The sequence below is a fragment of the Suillus clintonianus genome, assembly GCF_016758775.1.
Source record: "Suillus clintonianus strain FC179 chromosome Unknown DEU56scaffold_18, whole genome shotgun sequence".
Classification (NCBI taxonomy): domain Eukaryota; kingdom Fungi; phylum Basidiomycota; class Agaricomycetes; order Boletales; family Suillaceae; genus Suillus; species Suillus clintonianus.
In genome coordinates this window covers 358,825-385,527 of record NW_024539242.1, presented here as the reverse complement: position 1 = coordinate 385,527, position 26,703 = coordinate 358,825, and the positions used below count along the sequence as shown (strand labels likewise).

At 49.2% G+C, this 26,703-nt stretch overlaps 11 protein-coding genes across 11 annotated transcripts; 5 read left to right on the top strand and 6 right to left on the bottom strand.

Moving 5' to 3' along the window:
• Nucleotides 1–351: 351 nt before the first annotated feature.
• DEU56DRAFT_789592 (uncharacterized protein) lies at nucleotides 352–1,346 on the bottom strand. The gene has a single exon (XM_041352551.1). The coding sequence runs from the start codon at nucleotides 1,271–1,273 to the stop codon at nucleotides 446–448; it is 828 nt and encodes a 275-aa protein (XP_041211058.1). The 5' UTR covers nucleotides 1,274–1,346; the 3' UTR covers nucleotides 352–445.
• Nucleotides 1,345–3,919, top strand: DEU56DRAFT_198306 (glycoside hydrolase family 79 protein). Its single transcript, XM_041345031.1, has 11 exons — nucleotides 1,345–1,423; nucleotides 1,475–2,058; nucleotides 2,113–2,221; nucleotides 2,273–2,483; nucleotides 2,531–2,707; nucleotides 2,759–2,922; nucleotides 2,979–3,002; nucleotides 3,057–3,172; nucleotides 3,225–3,556; nucleotides 3,608–3,848; nucleotides 3,913–3,919. Exons 2-10 carry the CDS (start codon nucleotides 1,765–1,767, stop codon nucleotides 3,759–3,761), a joined length of 1,581 nt encoding a protein of 526 aa, XP_041211057.1. The 5' UTR covers nucleotides 1,345–1,423; nucleotides 1,475–1,764; the 3' UTR covers nucleotides 3,762–3,848; nucleotides 3,913–3,919.
• Nucleotides 3,742–5,862, bottom strand: DEU56DRAFT_789581 (Quinolinate phosphoribosyl transferase). The gene is made up of 12 exons (XM_041352550.1): nucleotides 5,705–5,862; nucleotides 5,502–5,628; nucleotides 5,334–5,449; nucleotides 5,101–5,272; nucleotides 4,887–5,053; nucleotides 4,784–4,833; nucleotides 4,719–4,734; nucleotides 4,548–4,670; nucleotides 4,287–4,488; nucleotides 4,061–4,209; nucleotides 3,913–3,998; nucleotides 3,742–3,843 (listed from the first exon to the last, which is right to left on the bottom strand). Exons 1-11 carry the CDS (start codon nucleotides 5,822–5,824, stop codon nucleotides 3,936–3,938), a joined length of 1,305 nt encoding a protein of 434 aa, XP_041211056.1. The 5' UTR covers nucleotides 5,825–5,862; the 3' UTR covers nucleotides 3,742–3,843; nucleotides 3,913–3,935.
• Nucleotides 5,863–5,993: 131 nt separating this feature from the next.
• On the bottom strand, nucleotides 5,994–7,168 carry DEU56DRAFT_789576 (exoribonuclease, exosome component 4). The gene is made up of 3 exons (XM_041352549.1): nucleotides 7,073–7,168; nucleotides 6,722–7,005; nucleotides 5,994–6,666 (listed from the first exon to the last, which is right to left on the bottom strand). The coding sequence occupies exons 1-3, from the start codon at nucleotides 7,073–7,075 to the stop codon at nucleotides 6,174–6,176; spliced, it is 780 nt and encodes a 259-aa protein (XP_041211055.1). The 5' UTR covers nucleotides 7,076–7,168; the 3' UTR covers nucleotides 5,994–6,173.
• Nucleotides 7,169–7,992, bottom strand: DEU56DRAFT_789573 (guanine-N-7 methyltransferase). Its single transcript, XM_041352548.1, has 2 exons — nucleotides 7,795–7,992; nucleotides 7,169–7,750 (listed from the first exon to the last, which is right to left on the bottom strand). Exons 1-2 carry the CDS (start codon nucleotides 7,799–7,801, stop codon nucleotides 7,227–7,229), a joined length of 531 nt encoding a protein of 176 aa, XP_041211054.1. The 5' UTR covers nucleotides 7,802–7,992; the 3' UTR covers nucleotides 7,169–7,226.
• Nucleotides 7,993–8,230: 238 nt separating this feature from the next.
• DEU56DRAFT_789570 (citrate synthase-like protein) lies at nucleotides 8,231–10,154 on the top strand. Its single transcript, XM_041352547.1, has 7 exons — nucleotides 8,231–8,339; nucleotides 8,389–8,499; nucleotides 8,582–8,702; nucleotides 8,752–9,103; nucleotides 9,151–9,324; nucleotides 9,374–9,918; nucleotides 9,973–10,154. The coding sequence occupies exons 1-7, from the start codon at nucleotides 8,307–8,309 to the stop codon at nucleotides 10,035–10,037; spliced, it is 1,401 nt and encodes a 466-aa protein (XP_041211053.1). The 5' UTR covers nucleotides 8,231–8,306; the 3' UTR covers nucleotides 10,038–10,154.
• A 266-nt stretch (nucleotides 10,155–10,420) lies between these two features.
• DEU56DRAFT_198082 (uncharacterized protein) lies at nucleotides 10,421–14,620 on the top strand. Its single transcript, XM_041345030.1, has 11 exons — nucleotides 10,421–10,503; nucleotides 10,560–11,201; nucleotides 11,250–11,326; nucleotides 11,389–11,559; nucleotides 11,611–11,635; nucleotides 11,694–12,308; nucleotides 12,368–12,734; nucleotides 12,791–12,914; nucleotides 12,964–14,112; nucleotides 14,160–14,486; nucleotides 14,553–14,620. Exons 2-10 carry the CDS (start codon nucleotides 10,777–10,779, stop codon nucleotides 14,477–14,479), a joined length of 3,273 nt encoding a protein of 1,090 aa, XP_041211052.1. The 5' UTR covers nucleotides 10,421–10,503; nucleotides 10,560–10,776; the 3' UTR covers nucleotides 14,480–14,486; nucleotides 14,553–14,620.
• A 1,922-nt stretch (nucleotides 14,621–16,542) lies between these two features.
• On the top strand, nucleotides 16,543–17,613 carry DEU56DRAFT_789552 (uncharacterized protein; the record flags this gene model as incomplete). The annotated part of the gene is made up of 3 exons (XM_041352546.1): nucleotides 16,543–16,855; nucleotides 16,994–17,448; nucleotides 17,494–17,613. Coding segments are annotated over exons 1-2 (605 nt in total), but the record flags the coding sequence as incomplete, so codon positions are not given.
• Nucleotides 17,614–19,651: 2,038 nt separating this feature from the next.
• DEU56DRAFT_197986 (uncharacterized protein) lies at nucleotides 19,652–21,443 on the bottom strand. Its single transcript, XM_041345029.1, has 5 exons — nucleotides 21,030–21,443; nucleotides 20,806–20,979; nucleotides 20,422–20,745; nucleotides 19,917–20,375; nucleotides 19,652–19,866 (listed from the first exon to the last, which is right to left on the bottom strand). Exons 1-5 carry the CDS (start codon nucleotides 21,331–21,333, stop codon nucleotides 19,742–19,744), a joined length of 1,386 nt encoding a protein of 461 aa, XP_041211050.1. The 5' UTR covers nucleotides 21,334–21,443; the 3' UTR covers nucleotides 19,652–19,741.
• A 627-nt stretch (nucleotides 21,444–22,070) lies between these two features.
• On the top strand, nucleotides 22,071–22,371 carry DEU56DRAFT_732159 (DUF1748-domain-containing protein; the record flags this gene model as incomplete). Its single annotated transcript, XM_041348255.1, has 2 exons — nucleotides 22,071–22,159; nucleotides 22,233–22,371. The coding sequence occupies 2 exons, from the start codon at nucleotides 22,071–22,073 to the stop codon at nucleotides 22,369–22,371; spliced, it is 228 nt and encodes a 75-aa protein (XP_041211049.1).
• A 546-nt stretch (nucleotides 22,372–22,917) lies between these two features.
• Nucleotides 22,918–26,696, bottom strand: DEU56DRAFT_789539 (uncharacterized protein). Its single transcript, XM_041352545.1, has 10 exons — nucleotides 26,267–26,696; nucleotides 26,115–26,209; nucleotides 25,581–26,049; nucleotides 25,477–25,531; nucleotides 24,679–25,427; nucleotides 24,489–24,617; nucleotides 24,168–24,433; nucleotides 23,925–24,120; nucleotides 23,320–23,868; nucleotides 22,918–23,272 (listed from the first exon to the last, which is right to left on the bottom strand). Exons 1-10 carry the CDS (start codon nucleotides 26,456–26,458, stop codon nucleotides 23,015–23,017), a joined length of 2,958 nt encoding a protein of 985 aa, XP_041211048.1. The 5' UTR covers nucleotides 26,459–26,696; the 3' UTR covers nucleotides 22,918–23,014.
• Between the last annotated feature and the right edge of the window lie 7 nt (nucleotides 26,697–26,703).

The window sequence follows — 26,703 nt, the reverse complement described above, 5'->3', positions numbered from 1 at the left end:
ACCTCATTGTAATTCTGCTACGTCAATTTCCAATGAGTTTCATCCGCGGAATGTCATCCACGGACAGGTGTAGAAGGCTGGAGACGCGATTCTGTCGTGAGTAGAAATCTCATTAGGCACAGGGCCCTGTGAAGAAATTGAAGGAGTTCGTACTCTCAGCCAAGTATTGCTAAGGGGAAGCTGGGTGTTGATCTGCATTCACTATGCCGCTTCTAGATAAGTGTAACTATATGTGCAAGCTTTAATAATGCTGGCTGGCTATGGTCGAATATATGTGCAAGGCGATAGCCCACACTTAATTTTGCGAACGATTGTTTGCATGGACAAGGCGCACACACCAATGATATGATTGACGTTCAGATGGAGCAGATGCCAAAGTATACGCCGTACAATTAATCATGGTATATTACACCTAACATCATCAGAAGGGAGTAAGTAAGTCTTGCTACACAGCAACTTTTGACTTTGTCCGTGCAGCCTCTCGTTTTATCCTCAATGCCTCCAACCTACTTTTCATTGCACTGACTTTCATGTCTGCCTCTTCCTGCGCCCTCTCCTCATCCAATAAGCGGTCCATGATCATTTCCCTTTCATCCTGATCCTTCCTCCGCCTTTCCTCGTCCGGGTCTAATTTAGCCTCAACCTCTGGAGGATCTTTCTCACCCTGCAGGGGGGGAAAGCCTTCTGCCACGTCAGACACAAGCTCCGGTTCAGCAAATAAAGTCGCCCGGTCATAAGTCTCGTGTGCGTCAGGGGCATTAATCACCGTCTGTTGGAACTTGATCCACTCTTGGTCAAGCTCTGGTTGAGCAACGGCAACATCGTGTGGTCCCGACTCCTTTGCGGGAGCAACCGTCGACAAGTTGACCTCTTCATCATCAGAATCATCTGACAGGGGCGGTGGAGGTGCTTTTGACGGGTCAGAGAAGAAGTCTGACGGAAACGCGCTAGAATGAGGAGTTGAGGCAGCAGGCTCGGTTTTCTGCCTCTTGGCCGCATCTCCGCCAGGGGCATCTTCATCACCCTTTCTTTTAGCAATTTTAACTTCATGTGCAGCCTGTTGCTGTTCCCTAGCCTTCTCCTCTTCCTTAGCGCGAGACACGTTCGTACGGTGTGCTTTGCTGCCGAGATGACCATCCCAAGCAGATGCATGCTTAATGTTCGTTCCACAGACGGAGCATCGCAATTGTCCGGCTGTCGTATAAGATGCTAGTGGATGATTTACACGTGCTTCCTGACGTTTGGCTTTAAGTAGGGCACGGACGTCTGCCATGGTAGAGAGCAACGAAGTTTGGTTATATCAGCATAGTACCAGTTTAGGCAAACAGCCAACATAAAGTTGTTAACACTGACCAACACGCAACATTAATATTGACAGTTGTTAAGTTGCGTCTTTCTCACCAATCTTTCACTTGCGAAGCTCGTAAGTGCGCCGGAGAATATTATTATCCTTTCTCTCTCAGTGAATCGACAGTGATGTGATCTCATGATCCCCCAAAATTGACCTCGGAGAAAACACGCTGATTTAACAAACTTCGAAGCCTCGCATACCTCGCGTCCTCAGCATGATTCATGATTGACATGTGCACAGACTCCACAATGTGACCATAGCCACACATATCCTCGACCCGCGCTCATCGGTCATGAGGCTCAGTAGAAGGCGGCCCATCGGATCGTATTTGATCGTCCCGGTCCTCCTCGACCGTGTATATATGATCTCAGAGTTGCATTCTAGGATTTACCAGAACTATCAAGACGCCCCTCATGTCGCGGTTTATGATGTGGGGTGCCCACCTCATCATGCTCGTCGCTCCCATTGTTTCGGCAATAGAGGTTACAATCCCTCTCACTGCGCCCTCGGGTGCAGCATCGCTTATGGGCAACCTCGTTTCGCTTTCAATCGAGCAAGATAGATGGACAGATTGGGCAGGGACGACAGAGCCAAATACCTTCTTCAACAACGTCCTTGATAACTTTGTCCAAATCACGAATACTCCTCCCTTCGTGAGAATAGGTGCTGACTCTGAAGACCACACTGATTTCAGCTATGATGTCGAGGTAAATTTCTTTTGATGTTGAATTGACTTGTTTGTTTAACTGGCGCGTATGTAGTACGAAGAAGATATTTTCCCTGCTTCGACCGCCATCACACCATACCCAGAAGCCACTAATATCACTGTTGGGCAAGGCTTTTATGACATCATCTCTCATCTTCCAAACGGTAATCTAATATTACGGGGACAATCAAGCAACTGACTTGCTTTATTTCCAGGGACGCAAGTTCACTGGGGCGTGAACTTGAGGGAATACAACCTCACAGCAGCCTACCTCGAAACTGTTGCACTCATGAACGCATTTTCTTCCCCTGCCGTTGTGGAGAAAAACATCACACTGAAGTTCATCGAAGTCGGCAACGAGGCTGATCTCTACCGTAATAACAAGGGTCGTAATAGCAGCTGGAATGTACAAGAATATGTCTCTGAGTAAGTTCACGGCGATGACTTCCTCAGCAGTGCTGACCAGCATGAAGGTGGGAGGAGTTTGCGTATAACGTATCCATAACAGCCAACCTCTCTGATTCATCATACACAAAACTGATCGGTGCAGCCTTCGCTGAATCTTCTCACAACAACCTAAGCGGCTTTTCTCCTCAAGCTATATTTAACCTCGGCATCCTTGAATCTCCTGCAGGGCAACTAGTCGAGACGTATGTCAAGCAATTTCATAAACTGGATAGCGTGCTGAATACCATGGTTAGTATTTCGCAGCACCACTACAGTGGCTCGTTTTGTACTGGCGGCGGAGCCGTACTGCAAGATTTGATGACCAAGAGTTATATCCGTGGCAATGTCTCCGAATTTAGTTCTGATGTTGAAGCAACCTTGGCCAAGGGGCTGAACTACATCCTCGGGGAGACAAACAGTAAGTTATTGTTTGCGAGTCGTCAGGCAACGCTAGACTTACTGACCTGTCCATAGGTATGAGTTGCCACGGTGCACCTAGTAAGTTAACACCGTGAACAGACTAAGTCACATATGATTGTCCTTTCTCACCAGATGTCAGCAATACAGCCGGCGCCGCCCTCTGGTTACTCGACTACACTTTGTATGCCACACAAGTTGGTATCAGTCGCATACACTTCCACGAGGGTATTGGATACAAGTACAATTTGGTCAGTACCCTGTTTGAGGCAATGCAGCGCCACCCAAGACTCTTCTGCGCAGATTCAACCCGTGACGCTAAACTATTCAATCCTCGACGGTTCCCCAATTACGCCACAGGCACCACACATACAGCCAGCGTACTACGCGGCTATCATCGCCGCAGAGGCTATCGGGTCATCTGGGACTGCACAGGCAGTCGAAATTACCATCGACGAGAATGATGTGTCAGGCTATGCAATTTTTGAGCATGGTACTCTCTCAAAAGCTGTCTTCATAAACACAATCGCGTACTTTGCCGGTGCCGGTGCAAGGAACTCGACTCACATTGATTTGTGTTTCACGGGTTCCGGACATGCTGCTAAGAAGATGAGCGTAAAGACGCTGAAAATTGGGTATGGTTGTTTTCATAATAGTCGCGATATGAGTGCTAAGGTTGTTCGTAGGTATGCCACCGATACCAACAATGTGACCTGGGGAGGTCAGACGTACGAGACTAGCGATGGTAGAGTTAGCGGGCCGCTAACTGTTGATGTCTTACCTGTCAGCTCTGGGATAGACTTGCAAGAGACGGAAGCAATCCTCGTTACGTTTCTTTGACGTGGATGGTTTAACATGCGACAGTAATTCTACTTAATAGTACACAGTCACCAGAACACTTGATCAGTAAGCTTTGAACACCCTGGAGTGACAAGGCAACGCAAGACTGTCGTTAATTTAGATTCTCATTCACGAAAGTACCATCACTCACAATTGATCAGGTCTACAATACGGCTACGAGAGTGGTATTTGGTACGTCTCCTTAACCTTCGCCACAACTTCTGGAACGCCGGTATTCTATAAACCAAACAAATGGCCATCAATGAGAAGACACAACCGGGGATCACGACGTATCTCACCTTGGTGATTTCATCACTGATCTTGACGCACTCCTTCCCATCAATCGACCCAAGTTTAATCACTATATTCAACGCCTTGCTCTGTTCCGTATACCCGCTGCTCTTCTTCTTGAAGTCGTTCGTCAGCCAAGTGCCAATGCCAAATGAGCCTGCGCATATAGAGAGAAATTACTAAGTGAGACCGTGGAACGCAAACAAGCGATGCTACAAGGATGACATGACATACACTTGAATCCCAACAACTGACACTGCTCATTCAACTCCTTCGCCTTCCTGAAATCCAAACCGTCGCTAAAAATGATAGCTTTCTGCGTGTAATCGATCCCGAGCTCTTCATACATCTGTTTAGCCCTGGGCGCGAAGACTTTTGGGTCTCCTGAGTCTTGACGCAGAGCTTTCCATTGATTGGCCCGTCTATTGTCGAATTCCTATACCACAATAAAATAAAATAAGAGACGCTGAGCATTTACACGATAGACGCACGCACCCGATAAAACACTTCAGTGGAAAAGGTATCCGTAAGCGTGACGGAAAGATTTTCCCCGTAAAGTTTTGACCAAAGGTCTAACGCTGTCCCGGCAGCATCTTTGTAATCGCATAGCGCCGCGATCTAAGTATTTGATCAGGAGGAGACGTATCATCACGTGATTATACTTGCACCCATGAACCACTCGCTGTAAAGCAATATTGAGGCATATGAAAATATAAGGAACAGCAGCGTACTGAGCGATCGTGCCTATTACGTTGAGATTGTAGCGCATGGCGAAGTAGACCTGTGCGCATTTGAATTGAGGAACAGAAAGGGGACCACTAATGACCCGCATACATTACTAGTTCCAAAGAAACCATCCTTCCACTTATGCGCATCCCTCGCATTGACGATCCCTTTGACGACCAAATCTTGCGTGGCGAAAGACCGCCTGCGACGCGTCCCGAATTCACTGAACGTACATCGCGCCTCTAAAAGACATGTAGCTTTATGTGTGGCTTGTTCTGCGCGAAATCCATACTCAGTAATAAGAATCAAGAAGGGAATGTACCTTCTTGGCCAGTATAATCCCAGTCTTGTTCCGCATATCGAAAGTACATCTCACAAAGGCACGACATGAGCGGCACTTCCCACAAAACTGTTTCAAGCCACGTCCCTCTCGCTTCGATCTTGACGCTGCCCAGGTCGGGGTCATCAGAAGACGGGACAAAGTTGACAGAGATCTATGGGGACCGCATCGCCATCAATGAAGAAGTACAATCGAAAGAAGGCGCTTATAATCACTTGTTCGGGTTTGAACCTGTAAGACTGAAGATAATCGAGGTAAGCAGGCTTGAAATACTTGCATGTATCCTGTAACCAGGCGCGTTCATCATGCGTTAGCTGCACCTCGGCGAAACCTGCATGTACGCAATCGAAAAGATGGAATGGGATGATCAAAAAGACACGGACTGTTCAATGATTCTTGAAATTTCTCTATGCATGCTCTAGAGAATTGGCGGTGCTTATCGCGATGCGTGAAACGGTATACAGCTTGTGCAGTAGGATGGTATTCGAATATAGCCTGTTGCATCGTGAACTGCACAACAGTATCAACGTGAGTCGGATAGGAGAAGCGTTTAAGATCATGATGACGGTGTTTCTACGATACATGCCTTGTACAAGTCGGTGTCGAGGATTGATACGACCTTGAATTCAGACTGGACATCTGTGCCACTGTTGCTGTTCGCCATACTGATGATGACCGATGGAGCGAGAAAGCGCAGTGTCGGCATTTCCTATTCAGTGCATACAGGAGTCTTGAACACAGCCGGGGTTTGGACATTTTACCACTTTTTGCCACCAGTAAAATTGCAATCTAGAGCTCTCCAGAGCGTTCCAGGCTAGGTCTGGAATGCTCTAGCCAGGTCTAGATCTGCTTTTGATTGAAATTTTGCGCGAGATAAAATGTCGAAACCGCCGATGTGTAACTGTTTTGGTAGACTACAATGTACATATTAGCACTCGAGTGGATCAATGGCTACGATTTCATAACCGACACGATGGGCTGCCTGCTAGGATAGTGGGCGTCCTTGCCTGCATAAACAGGAAAACGACGTTCTACACTTCATCCAAGTCACTCACCTACGTCTCCTCAGCCTCTTTCACCACAACCATCCCCGGTCCAGCGTCAAGCTTGTCCACCAAATCACCAGTCCTTTCCCTCAAAGCGTCCCTCATCTCACTCCAAAGCACCTTGCCAGCATCGCACGCAACCCTAAACACCTCCTCAAACCGATCCATATGCAACCTCGTCTCCATCTGCACAAGCGTCACCCTTCCCGAGCGAGGCATCACGCCCACTACCACGCTAGGCACATCATTTTCTTCAACTGTTGTGAGATCGAGTAGGGGTTGGGTGCCGTGCACACCTCCGGAGATGGCGCAGACGAAGTCGAAGAGGGGGATGCCCGCGGTGGCAAGAGCGAGGGTGGAGCCATTTATACATGCGGGGAGGAGCCCGCCATCGAGTTGGAGGACGTGGATAAAGATGTCAATTGTACTGCGGGGGTAGAGATGCGTTTGGACGACGGGTTCAAACGTGCTTTTGATTGTTGCGGCGAGTTCGAGGAGGCGTCTGGGCCGTGTATTATGAGCGAGAAAGTAGTGGAGCGCGTGTAGACCACACTTACTTGTCACCTCTGCCTCTTCTCCGTCGTTCGCCAACGCCAAAAGGAGCGAGCTGGACTTCGACGTTTAGTGTTGCGCGATCGTGAAATGTCTCGCGTCTGCTGCCTGCTTTTGCTTCATGCGGGCCGAGGACTGAGACACGGACTTCGGTCAGGCCGTGTGTATAGGTGACGCTACCATCTGCGGTTCCTTGTGCTCCGAAGTTGATGGACATTGTACGCAACTCATAAGGTCTACGACCATCGCTGCGAAGAAGGCCAGCATTGAGGAGCTCGATGCGGGAGGACTGTGAATGGACGTGAATGGACGGGGAGGTTATGGTGCGATTGAGGGATGGAGTAAACTGGGCGCACCATGGTTGGTCTGCAAGAGACGCGGTTAATATGGGCGAGGGCTTCAGTAGTTTTACTTGAAGGATGGTAGTCGCCTTCTTCAAAGTCTCACGCAAAAAATGATGTAGGTTATCTTATCTTATCTCGTCTAAGTTCATACATCGACTGTCTGGTGTTACATTATTGGATTCTGCCTCTTCACTTCGATGCGTCTGAAACAGGCTAGCCATTTCTCACCAGCATTGCGTTCTACCTTTTTTCCTTCTTCCGTTGCACCATATACCGCATCCAAGATCGGGCCCTTGCCCTCATTCCTTAGCTCTTGCTCCTCAACAAACTGGAAGAGAGGATGAGCCTCTAGATGAGCGCGCATCCATTGTGCAAGGTCCTCCACATCTGTGATAGTATACACGAGCCCACCTGGTGCGAGCACATATGCGTATTCAGCAAGAAGGGTGGGTGAGATGATGCGGGCCTTGTGTTTGCGCGCTTTAAAATGCGGATCAGGGAAGAGGAAGAATAGGGCGGTGAGGGATGCTTTGGGAAAGAAGTTTGGGAGAAATTTCATGGCGTTTGCGCGGATGACAGAGACATTTTGATATGGAGCAGGTATGGATGGCTCTTGGGGTGCAGCGGTGGCGCGGAGTGCGGTGATACGATCGTGGACGTACTGTGTTACTTGGACACGAATTTCAAGGCCTGCGGATATAAGAAAGAGACAAACATATGACTGTGAGACTGACCAAGCATGAGTGTATCAGGGAAGAGCGGAGCCAGTGTGATGAGCAGACCACCGAAACCACAACCGATATCTGCAAAGGCTGGCGTCTTTCCGCTCTCTGCGAAAGCAGGATAGTGAGCTGACCAGTCGAATGAATCAGGTGATGATGGATAGGCTAGAGCATGATCAGAGAACGGGTTCGCGTGTGCTCGTTGTCTGTAATGTTTTTTCTGCTCAAAGATTAGAGTTCGATATGAGCGATCTGAGTGTACTGACCTGTGGAAGTAGTGACGGAGCGTTGGCTGTCGTCGCCGTCATCGTCGACGACGACGTAGTTGGTTTTTCTAATGTTCTCTTTCGTTTCGGCATCGTGTTGAGTAACTCGCTCGGCCGTGTACCGAATACGGTTTCGACGATATTAACGGGCGTCGACCCATTTTCCCGTGGTCCGATGTGTTCCGATATTTCCCTCTTAAATTTCAATTTCAACCCCGGGCTTACAATTTCTCTTCATCCCCCTCCACATCATTCGCCATGGTTGCTGCTCTCCGTAACGTCTTTAACGTCGTATGTGCAGTTCCCTCACCGTGTCCAACTCCATACTGATGTTTCTTAGTCGCGCTCTCCAGTGCTTGCACGCACCTGTGTTCGATTCTCTTCAACAGCCTCAAGACAGCTCACTTTAAAAGAACGTCTTGCCGAGCTCATTCCTGCAGAAATAGAAAAGGTGCGTGTCCTGCACCTTAATTATCCTTCACCATCAAATTTTGTCATCATCGAATCACGCTCATTTCCGTTTCCGTCCTCAGGTAAAGGCAATACGTGCCGAGCATGGTAAAAAGGCGTTTGGTCCTGTGACGGTCGACCAGCTCTATGGTGGTATGCGTGGCCTTCCAGCCCTCATCTGGGATGGCTCCGTCCTCGATCCAGGTCCGTTAAATTTTCTAATTATTATCTTTCTGGTCTCACGCCTTTTCAGAGGAAGGCATTCGTTTCCGTGGAAAGTCTATCTCCGAGTGCAAGGAGCTTCTACCCGCTGCACCGGGTGGCTCAGAACCTCTCCCGGAAGGTATCTTCTGGCTTCTCCTAACCGGCGAGGTTCCGTCCAAGGAGCAGGTCGCCGAGCTCAGCCGCGACTGGGCTGCTCGTGCTGAGATACCTGATTTCGTAAAGGAGATCATCGACCGCTGCCCTCCCACCCTTCACCCCATGAGCCAGTTCTCCATGGCGGTCACCGCACTCAACCATGACTCTGCCTTTGCCAAGGCATACCAGGACGGTGTCTCTAAGAAGGAATACTGGGGTTACGCCTTCGAAGACTCGATGGATCTGTGAGTCTTCGTTCTATTCAGCCCACTAATACTCACATCTCCAACAGCATTGCCAAGCTCCCCAACATCGCTGGTCGCATATATCGCAACGTGTTCGGTGACGGCAAGCTGCCTGCCATCGACAACAGCAAGGACTACTCTGCCAACCTTGCCACCCTCCTTGGCTTTGGTGACAACGAGCCTTTCGTCGAGCTCCTTCGTCTCTACATTACTATCCACACGTGCGTGTTTTTTATATCTACCACACGAAGCATACTCACATCACTCAAGTGACCACGAAGGTGGTAACGTCTCAGCTCACACCGGCAAGCTCGTCGGCTCTGCACTCTCCGACCCTTTCCTCGCCTTCGGCGCCTCCCTAAACGGTCTCGCCGGTCCCCTCCACGGTCTCGCAAATCAGGAAGTCCTCCTCTGGCTCCGCAAAATGCAAGACAAGATCGGCGAAAACGCAACCGATGATGCCGTCAAAGAATACGTCTGGTCTACCCTCAAATCCGGTCAAGTCGTCCCCGGATATGGACACGCCGTTCTGAGAAAGACTGACCCCCGATACACCGCACAGCGCGAGTTTGCCCTCAAAAACCTCCCCAATGACCCCCTCTTCAAACTCGTCGGTCAGATTTACAACATCGTGCCTGATATTTTGTTGGAGGCGGGCAAGGCTAAGAACCCTTGGCCGAACGTGGACGCCCACTCAGGTGTTCTTCTGACTCATTATGGACTGCATCAGATGCAGTTCTACACCGTGTTGTTTGGTGTTTCTCGTGCGTTTGGTGTTGCTGCACAGTTGATCTGGGATCGTGCGCTTGGTGCTCGTGAGTGTTTTCCTTGGAATCTGGATTGATATGGGTACTGAACGTGTGCTACAGCCTTAGAGCGTCCGAAATCTTACTCGAGTGAGGCTATCCAAAAAATGTTCAAGGACAAGTCATGATAGATGCTCGCCCCGTTTGTTGTTGTTTTTCGCATATCTTTATGGCTACATGATTCTTAGACTACCTTAAATCCATGAAGGCTATTGTTCCAGGGAATATCCATCGGGTTCACGATCTGAGCAAGTGAAATGTGAACGCAAGCAAAGTTTACACTGTATTTCAACGGACTCTAAGGTTGCTCTCACCTCCTTTATAAGACCAGTACGTCTCCCTCAACTCCCTGCGGTTCTGCTCCTTCTCAGTGTCTTTTGATTGTGATATCAAAACCTGTCGAATATCGTAGTGACGGTCTTGAGGTTGGCTATTCCATGGCCAGAAGTCATTCTTTTGAACAGGATATCTATATCTATATAGATTTGGCGACCACTGTATGTTCGCTAGCGTGACAGAAGCTAATCCTCAGTCAGATTCATGACCTCAACAGCATTGTGTAGCCGTCGCGATCCCCGCATTCCAACTTAACAGGTGAGGTCACTGCAGAACCTTGGTCCTTCATGTTCATCATTATCTTCCTTCAATAGGTCTGGCTGGGGGAGAGATCGGTACAATAACCACTGACCAGTATGTAAAGGGGGTGGGCCAAGAACCTAGATTTTCACACTAGTTGAGCTGTGTTCAAGTTCTTATCGATGATTGAATCTGCAATAGGCGCCAATGCAGGGTCTCACAGTTATAAATAGGCCAATGGGCGCCTTTCTTTAACTTAACGGTGTCGGCGTCGCCGGGTATTATATTTTGATGGATCCCATCACCAGCGGTCTTACTGTTCTTCAGGTCGTTCGAACTATAGCGCAAACTTCAGCTCTTTTGTATGGATATGTTGCTTCCGTTCGCAACGCTCCATTGTCCTGTCAAAGGCTCCTTGACCAGTGCAATTCAATTAGAGGAGTCCTCGCCACAGTTATGGAGATCGAGAAGGATCACGGTGACTCTCTTCCAGACAACCTCCACAGTGCACTTTCACATTTGATGACCAAAGATGGACCAGTGGCGAGATTAGGTGCGGAACTGAAGAACCTTCTGCCAAATGACCTGGAAAGCGGGAAAATGAGCAAGATAACCAGATGGACCTGGCCTTTCAAGGAAAAGGAAACGGGTGTGATTGCTGATAGACTGAAACAATATTATGGCGACATTACAACAATTCTAGCCATTGACTCATGGTAAGTTGACTCACTCGTGATGCCTTCCCAATTATCATGCAGCGTAAGGAACACCATCAAGGAAATCAGCCAAGGAGTCCAGGAGTTAAGAGAGGATTCTGCCGCACAAAAGATGCGTGAGAAGGGTGAGTCGCGAGTCACTGACTCCTCAGTACTCAGTGTCCTCACCCTGTTCAAACATGCATAGCCGAGGGACTTCAAAAGTTCCTTCAATGGATGAAACCTGTCTCTTGTGCTGAAAAGCACGATATCTCCCGTCGCCAGCGCAACACTGCGACTGGTCGTTGGATTTTTCAGGCCGATCAGTATAAGACATGGAATACATCAGATTACGCATTCCTTTGGTTGAATGGCCAACGTGAGTTTGGTTGGGTTCACCGCAATTGCAGCTCGTTGACACTCGCGACAGCTGGAAACGGAAAGACCATTCTCGCGTAAGTTTGAACTCGTCTGGAGAGCTTTCAGAGCCTACATTGACTTGTGAAATTTCAGCTCCGCCGTCATCGACGAAATTCAGGGTAGCGAGGAAACACAGCCGCAGACACTCGCTTACTTCTATTGCAATTTCCGTGACGACCGCACGACAATCGCAGCTGCAGTATTGCGGTCCTTGGTTGTTCAGCTGCTTCGACAATCTAAAAATGACTGGATTACCAAGATAGACAAGCAGCAAGAATCGGACGCAGAAGGGGACCTTGTTTCTCTGCGAAAGTTATGGAAGCAGCAATCGACCACAGAGCCATGTCCCACAGATCTTGGTTTTCTACGAAAGCTTCTTGTTGAAGTGTCTACGCTAGTTCACCTACCAGTCCTCGTGATCGATGCCTTGGATGAATGCAAGGACCATCGCGACCTGGTAGAACACCTTGTAAATCTTGCTGAAGACGCTCGACTACGACTCTTCGTCACCGGTAGAAGGGAGCCAGACATCCAAGACGCCTTCAATGATCTCCCCACGATGTCGCTGAAGGACAGCGCAGAACAAATAAAAGCAGATATACAGGTTCACATCACCGAGCAGCTGAAGACTCAGAGGCGTTTGTCACGCCTACCCGATACACTTAAAAAGCTCATCATGGAGAAACTGTTGGAAAAGGCCGAGGGCATGTAAGTAAAGCGGCTTTCACTCGCTCCTCAGAAATTCATTACCACCTGGTCATACATAGGTTTCGCTGGGTTCAGTGTCAACTGGAGGAAATTATGGGCTGCAAAAGGCCTGACAGTATTCGGAAAGCCCTCGACAACCTTCCGGCGGGACTATATGAAACCTATGACAGAATTCTTCGCTCCATCGAAGAAAGAGGGCGCGACGATGGCCCGATTGCCCAGAGCTGCTTGCTTTGGCTGGCTGGCACACTCATCCCGTTGACGCTTGACCAGCTCAATGAAGCGATAATGATCGAAGTTGGGCGGTCGAGTCTCAATGAGGACCTTGGCGTAATGGACCCTATGGATATCGTGGCCGCTTGTGGAAGCCTTGTGACCTATGACGAGAAAACTGATGTCGTGGCTCTATCTCATTATAGCGTCAAAGTATGATTTTCCAACTTTCTTCGTTATACTCGCCCGCTGATGCGCTATGTAACCAGGAATACCTGATCAATCGTCACCCCAACAACATCCTAAAATCGATCTCAGACATGCATGCGCGTATCTGCGAGCTCTTGATTACCTATTTGTTATGCGACTTTATGGATGAGATCTGCGCAAAAAGTGCAATACTATCTTTCACGTATGAGCTAAGAAACTGATGTTTGTATAGATGAACATCCAGCTCTACGTCGTTCAGCACCTCGTGTTGCAGGCCGTGCCAATGCTACCGATGCCAGCAAAGACCATCCATTGCTGAGCTATGCCATTCGTGGATGGATGCACCTTGGGCATGTTTCGGATGAGGATCCTTGCATTATAAACGCCCTGGCGCGGCTAAACTCGGAGTATCTTCGAAACACGGGGAAACATCGTGTGCTTGCAACACAAACCGACATTCGGCAAATTTGGGATGAACCTAGGTGGTTGAGTGGAACTGTGGCTTTGCCCTCCCTTATATTCATCCCGCTCGAGCACGGAAAGCCATGGATGATCGAATTTCTCGTCAAGCAGCAACCTCATCTACTGGACGTAGATATTGCCCCTGGTTGGGGTTCTCCCTTGATTTTTGCCATAGCCAAGAATCCCGACTTCCTCAGTATACTCAATAAGCTGGGCGTCAATCTCAACAAACTTTCTTCTGTCAGGCCTAGCCTATACAACCAATATTTCATTCGTGACGGCTCCTATGCTCCAATTTCGTGGGCAGCTATGATTGGAAGGGAAGGCACCGTGGATTTCTTGCTATCACAAACGGAGGTTGACCTACCTGATGACATTCTGCGCATGGCCATTATGGCAAGCAAGCCATCGCCCGAATCTATCCATAAATTTTGTCAACGCGGTGCGGATGTCAATTTCACTGTCGACGGTTCTACCCCTATCCATACTTTACTCGCCCGTCAACCCGGTTGGCCATTCAATGACGGGGGCCACCTTTTACCCGTCGTAAAAGCGTTTGTTGAACCGTCTTTCAATCTTTCTTTGCAAGACCGGACTGCCAGAACAGTACTACACATAGCTCTTGATGGTCGTCTTGAAGATATTGTCACGTACCTCCTCGAGCAAAACGCAGGGCTATCAGCAACAGCGACTCTCCATACAGACATGTGGTCCTGGGTTAAAAACGAGACGTGGTATTCCAAGATTCAAGCAGCGGTTCTCGCTGCTGATAAACAGTGTACTAGAATCAAGGGCAAGGTTGTTGATACTACAACGAAATCCCGACTCGTCGAGTTTTCAGTAGCAGCCATTTCCAACAGTGATTACTATCCGATTTGTGCTGTCGTTGTTTCAGCGATAGTCAATATCGAGCAGTCAAGTGAGTAACTGCTGTCACCTAGCCATATAATTTACTGATCGATGAAGGCTTTGACGGTATTCACGCTAACACTCGCGCCGACCTTTCATATTGTAATCAGTCAGTTGAACAGGAAATCCAAAACTCCCCGAAAGATGATTCCTCCAGCCTCAAGTTCGACTTTGTATGGCTACGTGGGCAGCGTGTCTCTAGTCGCTTGTTCGACTATCATCAAGGAGACAAAGTTACCAGCATGCTACGGCACTTAAATGAAGATAAAGACTCGACTGGCACCTCCCTTTTTCTTCAGATGTCCGGGAACGTATGGAACACCCACTCCATTCCAGAAGTTGCGGTACTCGACATCTACAGAGGTTATTTGCATTAGTTTTGATGTATGTGATATTATCAAACATCTGGTGTTCTCATCTTTACGCGCAGGACACTATGCTATATAAAAGCGATCATCATTCATCTGAGGTTGTGAAGTGCGCTACAGTAGTTACTTAAGTGCTTATTGGCGCATTCTTTGATACATATCACGCCAGCTTCACAATTCCGTGTACACGTCTGAATCCAAGGAATCCATATTCCCCCGCCGTTATCACGAGTCTACGACTTCCTTCGTGGAGTCTTGAAGCACGAGACAACGGCACAGATTTCTTGGAATTTGGTATGCAAGTTGAGAGATCTGATTCCAAATGCATAGATCTAACTCATTTCTTCCGCGGAGCAAACCCATCAATATAAGTATCAAAGAAATCCAACTGCAACGTACCATTAATGTAAATGGCTACTGAGTGAGATCCTGTAGGTGTTGAAGCTGTGAAGACGGATGGCAGCAGGGATCGACAAGACTCGAGTGCTTCGACAAACGCCCTCGGCTGCAGTACCTCTGGTTCTCGGGAAAAGAGGCCTCTGAGAACTCGGCAAGACATAACCCCAAGCGCCAGGGAAAGCGCCAGAATTATGACCAGGAAAAATATCACCACGACAAGCACCACGGAGACGGATGCCACCATCACTTGAAGTCACGAATTTAATGGGACTCGTTTCAGAGATTTGAGATATGCATACAGGTGACAATGTTCTTGGCAGTTACGAGCATCCAATGATGAACCGGGTACACGACTTTCCCATAAAGGTGGAGATGCTCTCTCTCATTATTGTAAGCCACGAAGGTCCAGAAGAACAGATGCAGGCTGATAAGGAAAGCCACTGATCGGCGCCACGCAAGGAGTATGTTCAATTCGACGAAGTCGTCTAATAATGTGATCAAATACTATAACTTGAAGACACGTCATGATGCCATGGACGAACTCACCAGGAAATTGGAAATAAATGTGTTGTGCCCCTATGATTAGCCAATTGAGGTACTGTGCAAGAGTCCCAGCAGGATGAGCAAGCCAGCTCTCATTCTCTGACCACCGGATGTAGAGCTTGGCGAGAATAAGAACTGTGATCAGGGCTGCTGACGCGAATACCCATTCGGTCACGAGGGCGCTGTTCAAGTTCATGAAGCCGAAGTGCGTTGGGATCCACTTTATGAAGTGTGGGGAACGAATGCTAGAACGACCAATGGTACGATTCTGAGAAAGCCTGTGGGCCGTTCGCTGGGTGACTCCATGATTGTCAAAGAAGAGAGATGTCGGAGTGAGCCAAAACGATGGGTCCCCGACTCCCCACGTTATAGAGGGGGTAGCATAAGACTGAGAAAGTTTGTGGGCGGTTCGCTGGGTGGTGACTGCATGATTGTCGTAAAGAGGAGTGAAAACAGGGGTAAGTAGACTGAAGAGGTATACTTACGTAAGACTACTTGCAGGCTGTACGGTTTTTTTTCTTAGCCGCGGAACCACGAACAAGCAGGATCAATACATACTTGGTATCAGATTCTGGCCATCTGCTCTTCCGAATCGTTGTGCACGTATAGAATGAAAAAGCATCGGCCAGCCTATGTGCGGTCTGCGTCAATATTACTCGTTCATGTTGGATAACGAGGTCAGTTATACAATGAGAAGACAGCTCAATGCAACCAGGTCAACCTGCGCTGGGGATACGAGAGGTTCAAGGACGACCAATAGAAACAGGAGACTCAAGTGGTGGGACGAGAGAAATCGTCTATAAAGGGGTGAGCTGTTGTGTATTTTTTTTGGTCGTCGGTCATGAGGTGATCTACTGAAACTCTTGTTACTTGATAATTTAGGATCTCCCTATGTTATGGGCTATAAGGGACTATTTCGTACCAATGCCCCTCTTTTCTGGCAGGTAAGCTGCAAGGTAGCTGGAGTATCAGTGCGTTGACTGAAGTGTATTGTTGATTTTGTAGACACGTGACTGACGCGTCGCGATCGAGTTTGTTTATCGAGCCGGCAAGCACGCACAAATAATATCATATCATAAATATCCTGGATATCCTGGAATCGCCCGCCGTCGAATATCTTATCTTTCCAGCTGCACGCCTTACATTTTATAACGATATTCACCATCATGATTTCTACCACTTGTCATGTCGCTTCAAAGTTCGCCATTACGGGCATCCTCTCCCTCTGCTTCTTCAGAGAAGCTGTCATCCGCCCCGCTCAGCGTGACAGGACAGTCTCCGCCGGCCGGATCGTCGCGTCGGGCTGCCTATCGACATTCATTCTTATCGTGGCTGCCCACCGAACCGCCTCAAAGATCCTCAGAGGCGAGATCGGCATCTCCTCCGCCGACGAGAATCCCACAGACACCGTTTCCACCGTGACAGCACCGGATCGCCCAGTATGCATTCGACATCAAGATGTTCCATTACTAGGTCCATCCCAGAGGCCATTTTTTTCATTTTCATTATTTCAGCCCACTTCATCGCCACAAATACTCGACTCACCGCCTTCAAGTTGCGACAATACTACTACCGATTTGCCCATTTCTTCGTCGCCTGTACCCGACTCCATTCCCGACATCACTATCGATTTGCCTTCTTCTTCGATACCTGTACCCGATTCAACATCGCCTTCCGACAATACAACTATCGATTTATGTATTCCCTCGTCACATGTACTTCCGAGTCCGTCGACTCCTTCCGACATTACTATGCCAGTGGTCGATTTGTCAAATTCCTCGACATGTATATCTCCACCAGCGCCTCACGACATCACCACAATCGATTTGTCGACTTCATCGGGATATGTATCTCCACCTTCACCTCGCAACATCACTATTATCGATGTGCCCGATCTCGCCAACTGTAACCGACTATCCCTCACATCCGACACTACCCTCGTGGTCCGCGACGACGACGACGACCTCAAGTTCGCTGACAAAGCCTCGAGTACCAAAGAGGTCGAGTCATCCGGCAACGAACGGACTTTCCAAGAGGTACGTCGCATCATACCTAATTTTTTCATCACTTAACGTATATAGGCCAACAAACGAGCACCAGCACGCGCTGCGCACGGGTACCGTGTCGACATACTACCCCCAATCACAACACTAAATAAACTGCGGCCACTCTTCCTGGTCAACAAATTCCGGACGACAACTTCACAAACTATCACCGACCATTTCCTTCCTGGATCCGCCCACCTCACGAACGCCTCGCTTCAGACCACGAAGATTGCCAACTCCCTCCACAAAAGTCCATCCTTAGCTCCCAAAGACGACTTCATCAATGTGGAGGACGTCTTCACTCTGCCAGTGGTCGACCAATTCCAAACGGCGTCGTCTACGATTACCAACCCTTCTTTTCCTGGACCGGCCCACTCCACTGGCGCTAACGCCCCCCTTCCTGGATTCCTTCGCCCCGCCAATGCTAGCTCTTCTCTCACTGGATCCGCGCGCCCCATCATGATTGACGCTAACATTTCTCCTTCCGGATCCGCCCACCCCGCTAACATATTAGCCCAAAAGACAAAGGCCGCTGCCTCCTGGCTCAAGCCTCTAATACTTGTCACGAAACACGCCGCCGGTCGACCTACACCTCCCCTTACAGGACATCAGCCTGAGAAGGCCCGTCCGCATAAGCTCAAGCCACAAAAGGTACGGACGTGTTTAGCACCAGACTAAGTATGTCGCTCATCATATTTTATTAGTCCAAACCTAGAGCGTCGCGATCAAACACCGCCAATAGAATCGGTTAGTCGTTTCTCTTGACGTCAAAATCGCTTATTGATGTCATTGCTACTAGTCCGTCACCTTGCGCTAGTCTGCGACGACATTCGCACTGACCAAGCAGACCTCATGAATGTCTGGGCCGCTGCCATGGCGGAGGTTGGGCTCACCTCGATACTGGCTGACAACCACCAAACATCGCTGGGGTCGCCGTTTCCTCCCATAGTCGATGCGATTTCGGCACCAGAACCTGGCTTGCGAATCAAAGACCGCCTTGCGTCACTTCGCCAGCGAACAAATGCGGTCGCAGCCACGATTCCAGCTACCACCACCACCGCACCTTCTTCACCTTGGCGATGCACTTCCTGACACCTCCAGCATCTTGCGCCCGCCCACCATTACTCACTACAGCGCCGAGAACCACCGCCTAGCAACAACCACACTACGATAGCCCATCAAGGTCACGGGCCACATGCTTTCGAGCAGAACACGACGCTATCAACCAACGCTATCAAACGACGTTATCAAACAACGCTATCAAACAACGCTATCAAACGACGTTATCGAACGACGCTATCAAACGACGTTATCGAACGACGCTATCAAACGACACGACTTCACGACACTTAAGACAGACCGCGAACGACGCTACGACGCTCTCAGACGAAGACCATTTCACGACACTCACGACGATGCTAATTACCATTCCCCTCATTGGGATCACGACGATCACCCACGACATTCACGACTTGTTCAAGACAGAACACTTACGCCGCCACGATGCCATTAACAGACGACCATTTCACGATACTCACCGCCGCGATGGTATCATAAAGGACAACTTCACGATACTCACTACTGACTCAATTGAAAGGCTCGCACTATCGCCGGGAAACACGATGTTCCGCTAGAACACCCCGGCGAGACGAGTTTCGACCCCCTTCAGAGAACAAAAGACCGCGTCGGATGTTTGGTTTGTTAATCATGCTTGTTATATATATACGTTACTTGTTTTCCTTACTGCTTTGCGCTTTCTTGTACTTAATAACAATCCCCTTTGATGATGAAGTTCGTTGCCTGCTCGCTCGCTCTTGGATTGAATATCATGATAATTCGCTCGATGATCGCCTAAGAGAACGTCATCTCAAAACTTGTCCCGTCCGAGTTTTCGAGTTCTGACATGATAACTACTAGGTCAGAGGCTCCATAAACATATCTTTAGACCAACTAGTACTACATGCGACTATACTATATATCCCGCTTTCTATCTCACCGCTGCAGCAAGCGACCTAAATGTTATTATATGTATTAACCAATCCTTGCACAATAATACCACCACGACTCCACATCAAGCACTCAAACTGACGAGCCCGAACCGCTAGCCTCATCACTAGCATCAAACCTTGCATCATAGTCTGCTCGTGCAGCGCCACCCCTAAGATCCTTGCTCACCCGCGACCGACCACGGTTCTGCTCCTGATATTTCCGTTTTGGCTTCGCACCATAAGGACGAGTGGCAGTTTTTCCTTTGGCTGCGACCTTGGGTCTCTTCATGGAGAGACTAACATCTGGCCTGACGAGAATGGTGAACGCGATTGATAGCAGTACCAGGCCACTGGCCGTTGCGAAAATAGCCTTGGGGAAGGAGGCTATGGTGCTGCTGTAGATGACACCAAAGAGCATGGGCTGCAGACCCTCGATTAGAATGCGTCTCAGATGAGAAGGACGCCACTCACCCCGAGGATAGTTTGGCCGATGGCTTGCAGGACAGCGAGAGCGCCGAAAAGTTTTCCAGGCTCCAACCCAGCGTCGTTGTCGTGCTCCTGAGCCTCGCCTGTACGGACAGCAGCTTCCTTGGTAGCAAGCGCACGTCCCTGGAGGGTGCACAATGCGAGGCTTTGCATGCCTGGCATCAACCCCGCGCCAACGCACGAGAGCGACGTTGCACCCACGGAACATGAACTGGGACCACCAAGCATCATTCGCACCGCGTGAGGGCAGAGGCGCAATGACAACTAGCGCGTGCGAAAGGAAGTCGATGAGCATGGAGTACCGCACAACGCGGAGATCGAACTGCATTTCGCTGAATAGATGAGACTTTGTGGGCTTGGGCTTTGACGTAGGCGCCGCGGGATTTGCAGGTGCATCTGTGGCGGGAACTGCAGCGCGGACGGGCTTGAACTTTAAGAGAAGGACTGCTGATCATCGGAATTGGCAGACGTGACCAAATAGTCAACTCACATGGCAGCAAGACGAGTAAGTGCCAAGCACGGCAAGCCCCCATGAAGGAGATATAGTAGCTCAGTTGTTCAGCTGCCCAGTCGTAGATATGTTCCGCGTAGAGGTACTTGATCTGGAAGATCCCTGAAGCCAGCATGTGCGAGAAGAGCGACAGGCCAATGAATGTCAGACCCCAGTCTTTCCGTGTGCGATAGGGCACGAGTGAGTCTCCAGTGGCGCTAGCAGCCACAGGAACGTGGGACGGGAGGAAGACAGCGAGGGGTGATAGGAATCTTCGGATGATGCGAGTTGCTACCCATCCCTGGGATGATTCATCGGCCTTGCCTGTAATATACGCTTAGAATTGAATGCAAGAGCAGGTAGCCAATGCAGTGATGCACGTACTGATAGGGAAGATTGGACTACTCTCAACAGCTCGACCCTTACCTTTCCTATTTGACGCTCGACGAGAAGCGGGAAGCGATTCGGGGAACACAAAGAGCACCAAAATTAAATTCACGAAAGAGCAAGCAATCGCTACCCAGAAAACTGATGTGACGCTTTGTAGTGGGTGCTCGGCTTTCGTTGCTATTTAAGCATTCGGCCGATCAAATAGTCATCCGACGTACCGTTTCCAGAATTCAGAAAAGGGATCGGGTGCCTGATCAGCCATGCACCGAGCATGGGCCCAAGAGCAAGTCCGATACAGAGGACGCCAGTGAAACGGGAGAAAATAGTTGCACGCGAACCAGGAAATGTGCAATCAACGATGTAGGCCGTATTAGCACCGGTCAAGGTCGACCATCCTCCCAGAGAGCCCTCAATGATAGGTGCAAGAATGAGCAGCTTATGCGAGTGAGCGGCCAAGGGGCTGTGAGAGGTGTTGATACAAGAATAAACGTGATGGTCACTATATATATGATTTGAGCACATATCGTTGGCCCGTTATGTTGTCGCAAGCGTCCCAGCAGGAGTATCACTACACCACTGCTTTTGTGGAAGGATTTAAATTGATCTCACCAGGGTGTGCCATTTCTTCTTCAAGTTTTATCGGTAGAATACTGCGACGGTCAAATTACCGATACGTACTGTTGATAGATTATTGGCAGTGTCTTAGTCTTTGTCATTGCGCACCTTCTTGCTACGTGACAGAATGGGCAGTGTTTTCAAGTTGAAATCTGATGCAGACGTCTCAAGTCCAGCCTATGTAACGATCGAGATGTTTAATGAGTTCGAACAAGCGCACACTCACGCGAGTCATCACAAACCGAAACTACCCAGTGACTGTGAACTCCCTGTTGGTGCACGCTGCACAATGTCTTTGTCGAAGAAATTCATGCAAATTGACTTGGGGTAGCTTTAGCTTTCGGCTGAACTTCGAGTCTCCGACATAGTCTTAGTGTTGATCCTGTCTGATGCTTGTAGTCGTGCTGCACCAAGCTAAGTATCTGAACAAGCGGATTCGATGGGTGCAGGACTCCCAAATGAACTTCAGGTTACGGTTGCACGTATCGAAATTGTGGTTATTTGCCGGCGGCACCGTGACGCGTTGACTTGGCTCTCGGGAAGAGTTTCCTTTTGCGATAGACTCACCCGTAGACAACTCTTAATCGCTAACCACCATTAACCAAGCTAGCACACCTCCTGCTTGACGCACTTATTATCATCACATGGCACTAGGCAGAATCGTGCATTATGCTGTAGACGCAGTACTAGTTTCAACTGTCGTCGCCGGCATCCGGAGGTCGAGTGGATTCGCGTGAGTGTCTCGTGCTGCCCACCCAACATTAATGTGAATGGCATCTGTTTTCGTCGGCTCATGCACTTTTCAGCGTTGACACGACTCTGATATCAGACCCCACTATGCGCTCATTTGCTGATCGTTTCCTCGGCGTCGGCGAAACCATATTCGACATGGCCGCAGCTACGTCTGTTAATAGCGATTATTTCAGGAAGGACTCAAGGAGATAGTGGACGGTGTCGTAGGTACGAGTGAGAAGGTGGACATGAAGGTCTGGCAGTCATATACATACTAGAGATGAACCTCTCATATCTCAGCAGAATCAAACGGTCGACAGACGCCAGCGTCTCGTTTTTCAGAGTGAGAAACGATGTCAGTGCCGTTGGCTATTCATGGAGCTTCCAAGCACATGTGCCGAAGTCGGAGGTAGTGCCCATGAATTTCAAGATATTAACATGTCATAATCCAAATGTCCGGGAACATGATGATGGATTGGGTCTTCGTAGTAGACGTTTCCAGTCCTTTGGCGGAAACGGCATTATGGTGCACTCACAGACGGATTATGGATCACATCAAATTTAAGGTGTCTCTGAAATCCGTGCTCATGTGTCTTTCAGTGAGAAAGTACTTGTGGAACATGCTCCCAAAGTTCCAGAGACTTTCAGGTCTAGTTCAACACCTTCAAATTCATGGTCAAGCTACATATCAGAACCCTCACTTCCAGCCCGGCGAGGCACATTCATTACAACACGTTTCAGTACTCTACATCCCCCCCCCCCCCCACCAACTATGTACTTGCAGTTCTTACTTACGAATATCTCGATAAATCAAAGTGTTCCCTGCGAAAAAAAAGGGCGTACGTATGTAACAAACTCATCTACTTTGTTGGTAAGGAGCGGTGTGTTGGTATCCAGAATACTGTGGCACGGATTGGTGATTCGCACCATGCATTTGAGAGAACGGAGCTGAGGTACTTGAGGAGGAGGTTCCAGGATAGTAGGGTTGCTGTTGGGAGGTGTATGGAGAAGGCGGGACAGCTGCACTCATGCTGTAAGATGCGTCGCTCCGAGAATAGCTGGAGGGTTGCCACCGGTGTTGGGGCTGCACCTGGACGTGAGGAGATGAATGGGTCTTTGAATAGGTCAGAATATCGTTTGTGAAAAATAAATCCAAGTCACCTGTAAGGACCCGGGATATTGGCTTACACCAGTGACCGGAGATGTGGACTGCGGATAGCGAGTCTGCTGAGCTACAGGAACAGGCTCTTGAATGGAATAAGATGGACGCGATGTCGAAAATCCTCCTTGCTGAGGTTGATAGTGCGCAAACGTGACGCCAGGAGTACGGGGAGCTTGAGTATAAGACTGAGAAGGTACACCAGATGACCTTATGTCAGACTGGTGTTCGTAGCTGTATCTCCCACTTGGCGCGCCGCCAGCGTAATAGCTTCCGTTGGGATAGCGGCTATGGGAGTAACTCTGCTGGCTGCTGTAGTAGGGCTGCGTTCCAACTGAACCATAAACTGCTTTCAGATCGGTTGGTGTCGGTAATTGACTGTTGCTAAATGAGGAAGATCTGGATCCCGACGCATGACACCTTCTGCAGATGAAGTCCTCGGCATCCCAGTTACGTTTCGGGCGACCTGCAGTGATGTCTCGTTGATCATGGCACCCTATATGCTGCCACTTCGAACATCGACCACAGCACATGATGGGAACGCCGTCATCCTAAAATTATCGCAAAATGTGAAGCCGCAAGAATACGGGATGAAAAAGAGACAAACCCGGTTAATCCCTTGTCTGCCGCAGACCTCGCAATCCAGCTCCCAGTCTTCGGCTGGCGTCCGCGATCCACTGCTAGCAGCGCCTGTTCCATTGGTGGTAACAGGAACAGACAATGATGGAAACTTGCCCATCTGCCCAGGTGGTATGGCAGACGAGGAAGGCTCTTGACTCACGACATCGATTACCGCGTCGGCGCTATCAAGACGTTAGAAACACATAGGATTAGTGCAAAATATTTGTACCTGGCATTGGCTTCAGGTTCTGCAACTTGCTTAGCTTCTCGCTCCTTTCTGCGTTGCTCTCTAGCATTCTCCCTCTTAATCCGATCCGCTTCCTCTTTTTGTCGACGCGTTTCAGCCCTTCGAGCTCGACCCATCTTCTCATCTTCCTCTGCGCGCTTCTTCGCAGCTAGTACTTCTTGCTCCTTCTCACTTTCCTTGATAGCAATACGAGATGAGCGCTTGCGATGCACGACCGCTTCTTCCTTGCGCTTCTTCTTCTCCACCTCCTAAAATAACATTGACATCAATGCTTCCTAAGATCAAATGGAGCGGGACACATACCCTGAGCTCAGCGGTTATTTCCGGGACGATGCTCTGCGTCAATACCTTATACAGGGACTTCTCGGCATAGTGAGTGGCTTTCTCAAATTGCTCGGGGAAGCTCTCCCACTCTTCGAGAGTGATACAGATCTGTTCACGATGAAGGGGAGAATATGAAATGACTTTAATTAATCGCTCATAAATAACTCACCGTCTCCCATTCAACGAAACCTTCGGGAAGAGATGGAGGCTCCTCGTCTTCCTCATCAATATCAACTTTGCCGTTTGGTTTATCAGGAACCGGAACAAATTCCGCTTCGGACTCTTCATCTTTAACGCCAGATTCTTTATCCTCTTCTCCGTCGGCTTCTTCTTGGGCGTTCCCCTCGTTTGTGTCATCGTCCTCACTAAGCTCCGTGAGATCGCTGACCGAGTCTTCATCACTCTCAAGCCCTGTTTTCAGCCTCGCCTTAGCCTTGAGCGGCGTCTTCTCCTCTCCCTCCTCTCCGTCTTGGGCGGTGGGAGAAAGCCATTCTTCTGGCACCTCCTGCCACTCATCCTCTGCCAACGTACCGCGCAACCGCGCACTCAGTCGAATCCCAGAAGGGCGACGTGGAGTCAGAGGCCTGGCATTAGCAGACTTGCTCCGAGCCATCTGACGCTGGAATTCAGCAAGGTCCTTCGCCTGTGCATCGAGCTTCTGATTTGCACGTGCTTTGGCAGCGCGGGTACCGCGTGAACCGGACGGGCTGGAGTTCTGTGCCTGTGCTTGATTGCGCCGGCGAGATGGTTTGGCGGGCGTTGTGGGTGGAGGCGTGGGCTCTGGTTCTGGATCGACTCGCTGGCGTTTGTTTTTGTTGTAAGACTTTTTGCCAGTGGATTTCGACGTGTTGGGGTTTGCGAGCCGCTTACGTTTGAGAATAGGACGTGGAGGTTCACGTTGAATCCACAGACGGTCAGCTGAACCTAGGTCAAGAGAAAGGTAATGAGACGAGAGAATAGCACGCACCACCTATGAGCCAGTAGGCATTACGCTTGGCGTCATATCCTATCGGCTCTATGCGCTATAAGGACTGGTTAGTAAAGTGGAATATGAAGCAGGCATAATAGTACCCATTGCGCATTCTCGTCGTCGTCTTTCATCTGGGTACGTAGACGATTAGGATTATGAAACTGCCATTCCATAAGAGTGTGTAGGGAGTCCAGTTTCTTGACCGTAGACAGGTCGAGCCAGTCAATCTGCTGTTGTAGCTCGGAGTCCTGTAAAACCTCTGAGGAAGATGCAGTGGCTTCATCCTTCAAATCATCGATCTTGGTTTCCTCCGACTTGTCTTCAACCGCATCCGCAGAATCATCCGGGACAGCATCACCGTCAGCAGACGCTCCGTCTTCGTGCGTCACGCTTTTCTTTGCCTCCTCTTGGACCAACTCTTCTGCGGTTTCGGATGGGAATGGGGGAGCAGTGGATGCACGCGAGGACTCTGCGGCATTTGCGTATATTTGCTGAATGGGTCCTATGGGATTTTCGTCTGGGTCGCGTCTCATATATTGCTTTCGCAGGACAGTTTGCCAGTTATTGACACTGGTAGATCGACATTCGTCAGATGATGAGAGTTGGACCAAGAGACACGTTGAAGGGAAGCTCACGATATTTTTCTGTCCTGCGTTAACGTGACAAGTAATCGTGTCATGATGCGAGATAAAACGCGGTTGGTAGAGTATGCGAGGTCATTTTCGATGTCCTGTGATAGTTAGAAAGATAAGATGATGCTCCAGATGCAGGCATAATCGATACTCACGATCAAGGTCACGTCATTCAAGGCAAACAGAGCATTAAATGTGAAGAAGAACTGGCTGAAGGCGGCCCATTTCCAGTGTCGCCTGAGCTGAAGGATACTGGGATCTGCATCTGAGACAGGAAGTTGAAAAGAAACTGAAGGTGCTTGTGGAGTGACGGAGGAGGTAAGGCGAGCAGAAGTGCGGCGAGGCATGCGCGCAGCTGAGTTAGGGCTTTATAAAAAGGTCGGAGATCCTTCGGCTGTTCAGGCGATGTTCAATTGCACAACCTGTCCAGCGATTACTAGAAAGTGTTTAAAACCAAGTTTAGACTGAAATTAGTTGGTTGTGAATGCCGTCGCCGTTACTGACGATGGGCACGACGTTTAGCAGAACGAAGCAGCTTGAAGAGCTCGTCCAGGACGAATAATTGTAAACTTGAGTTCTCAACTTGGACGAA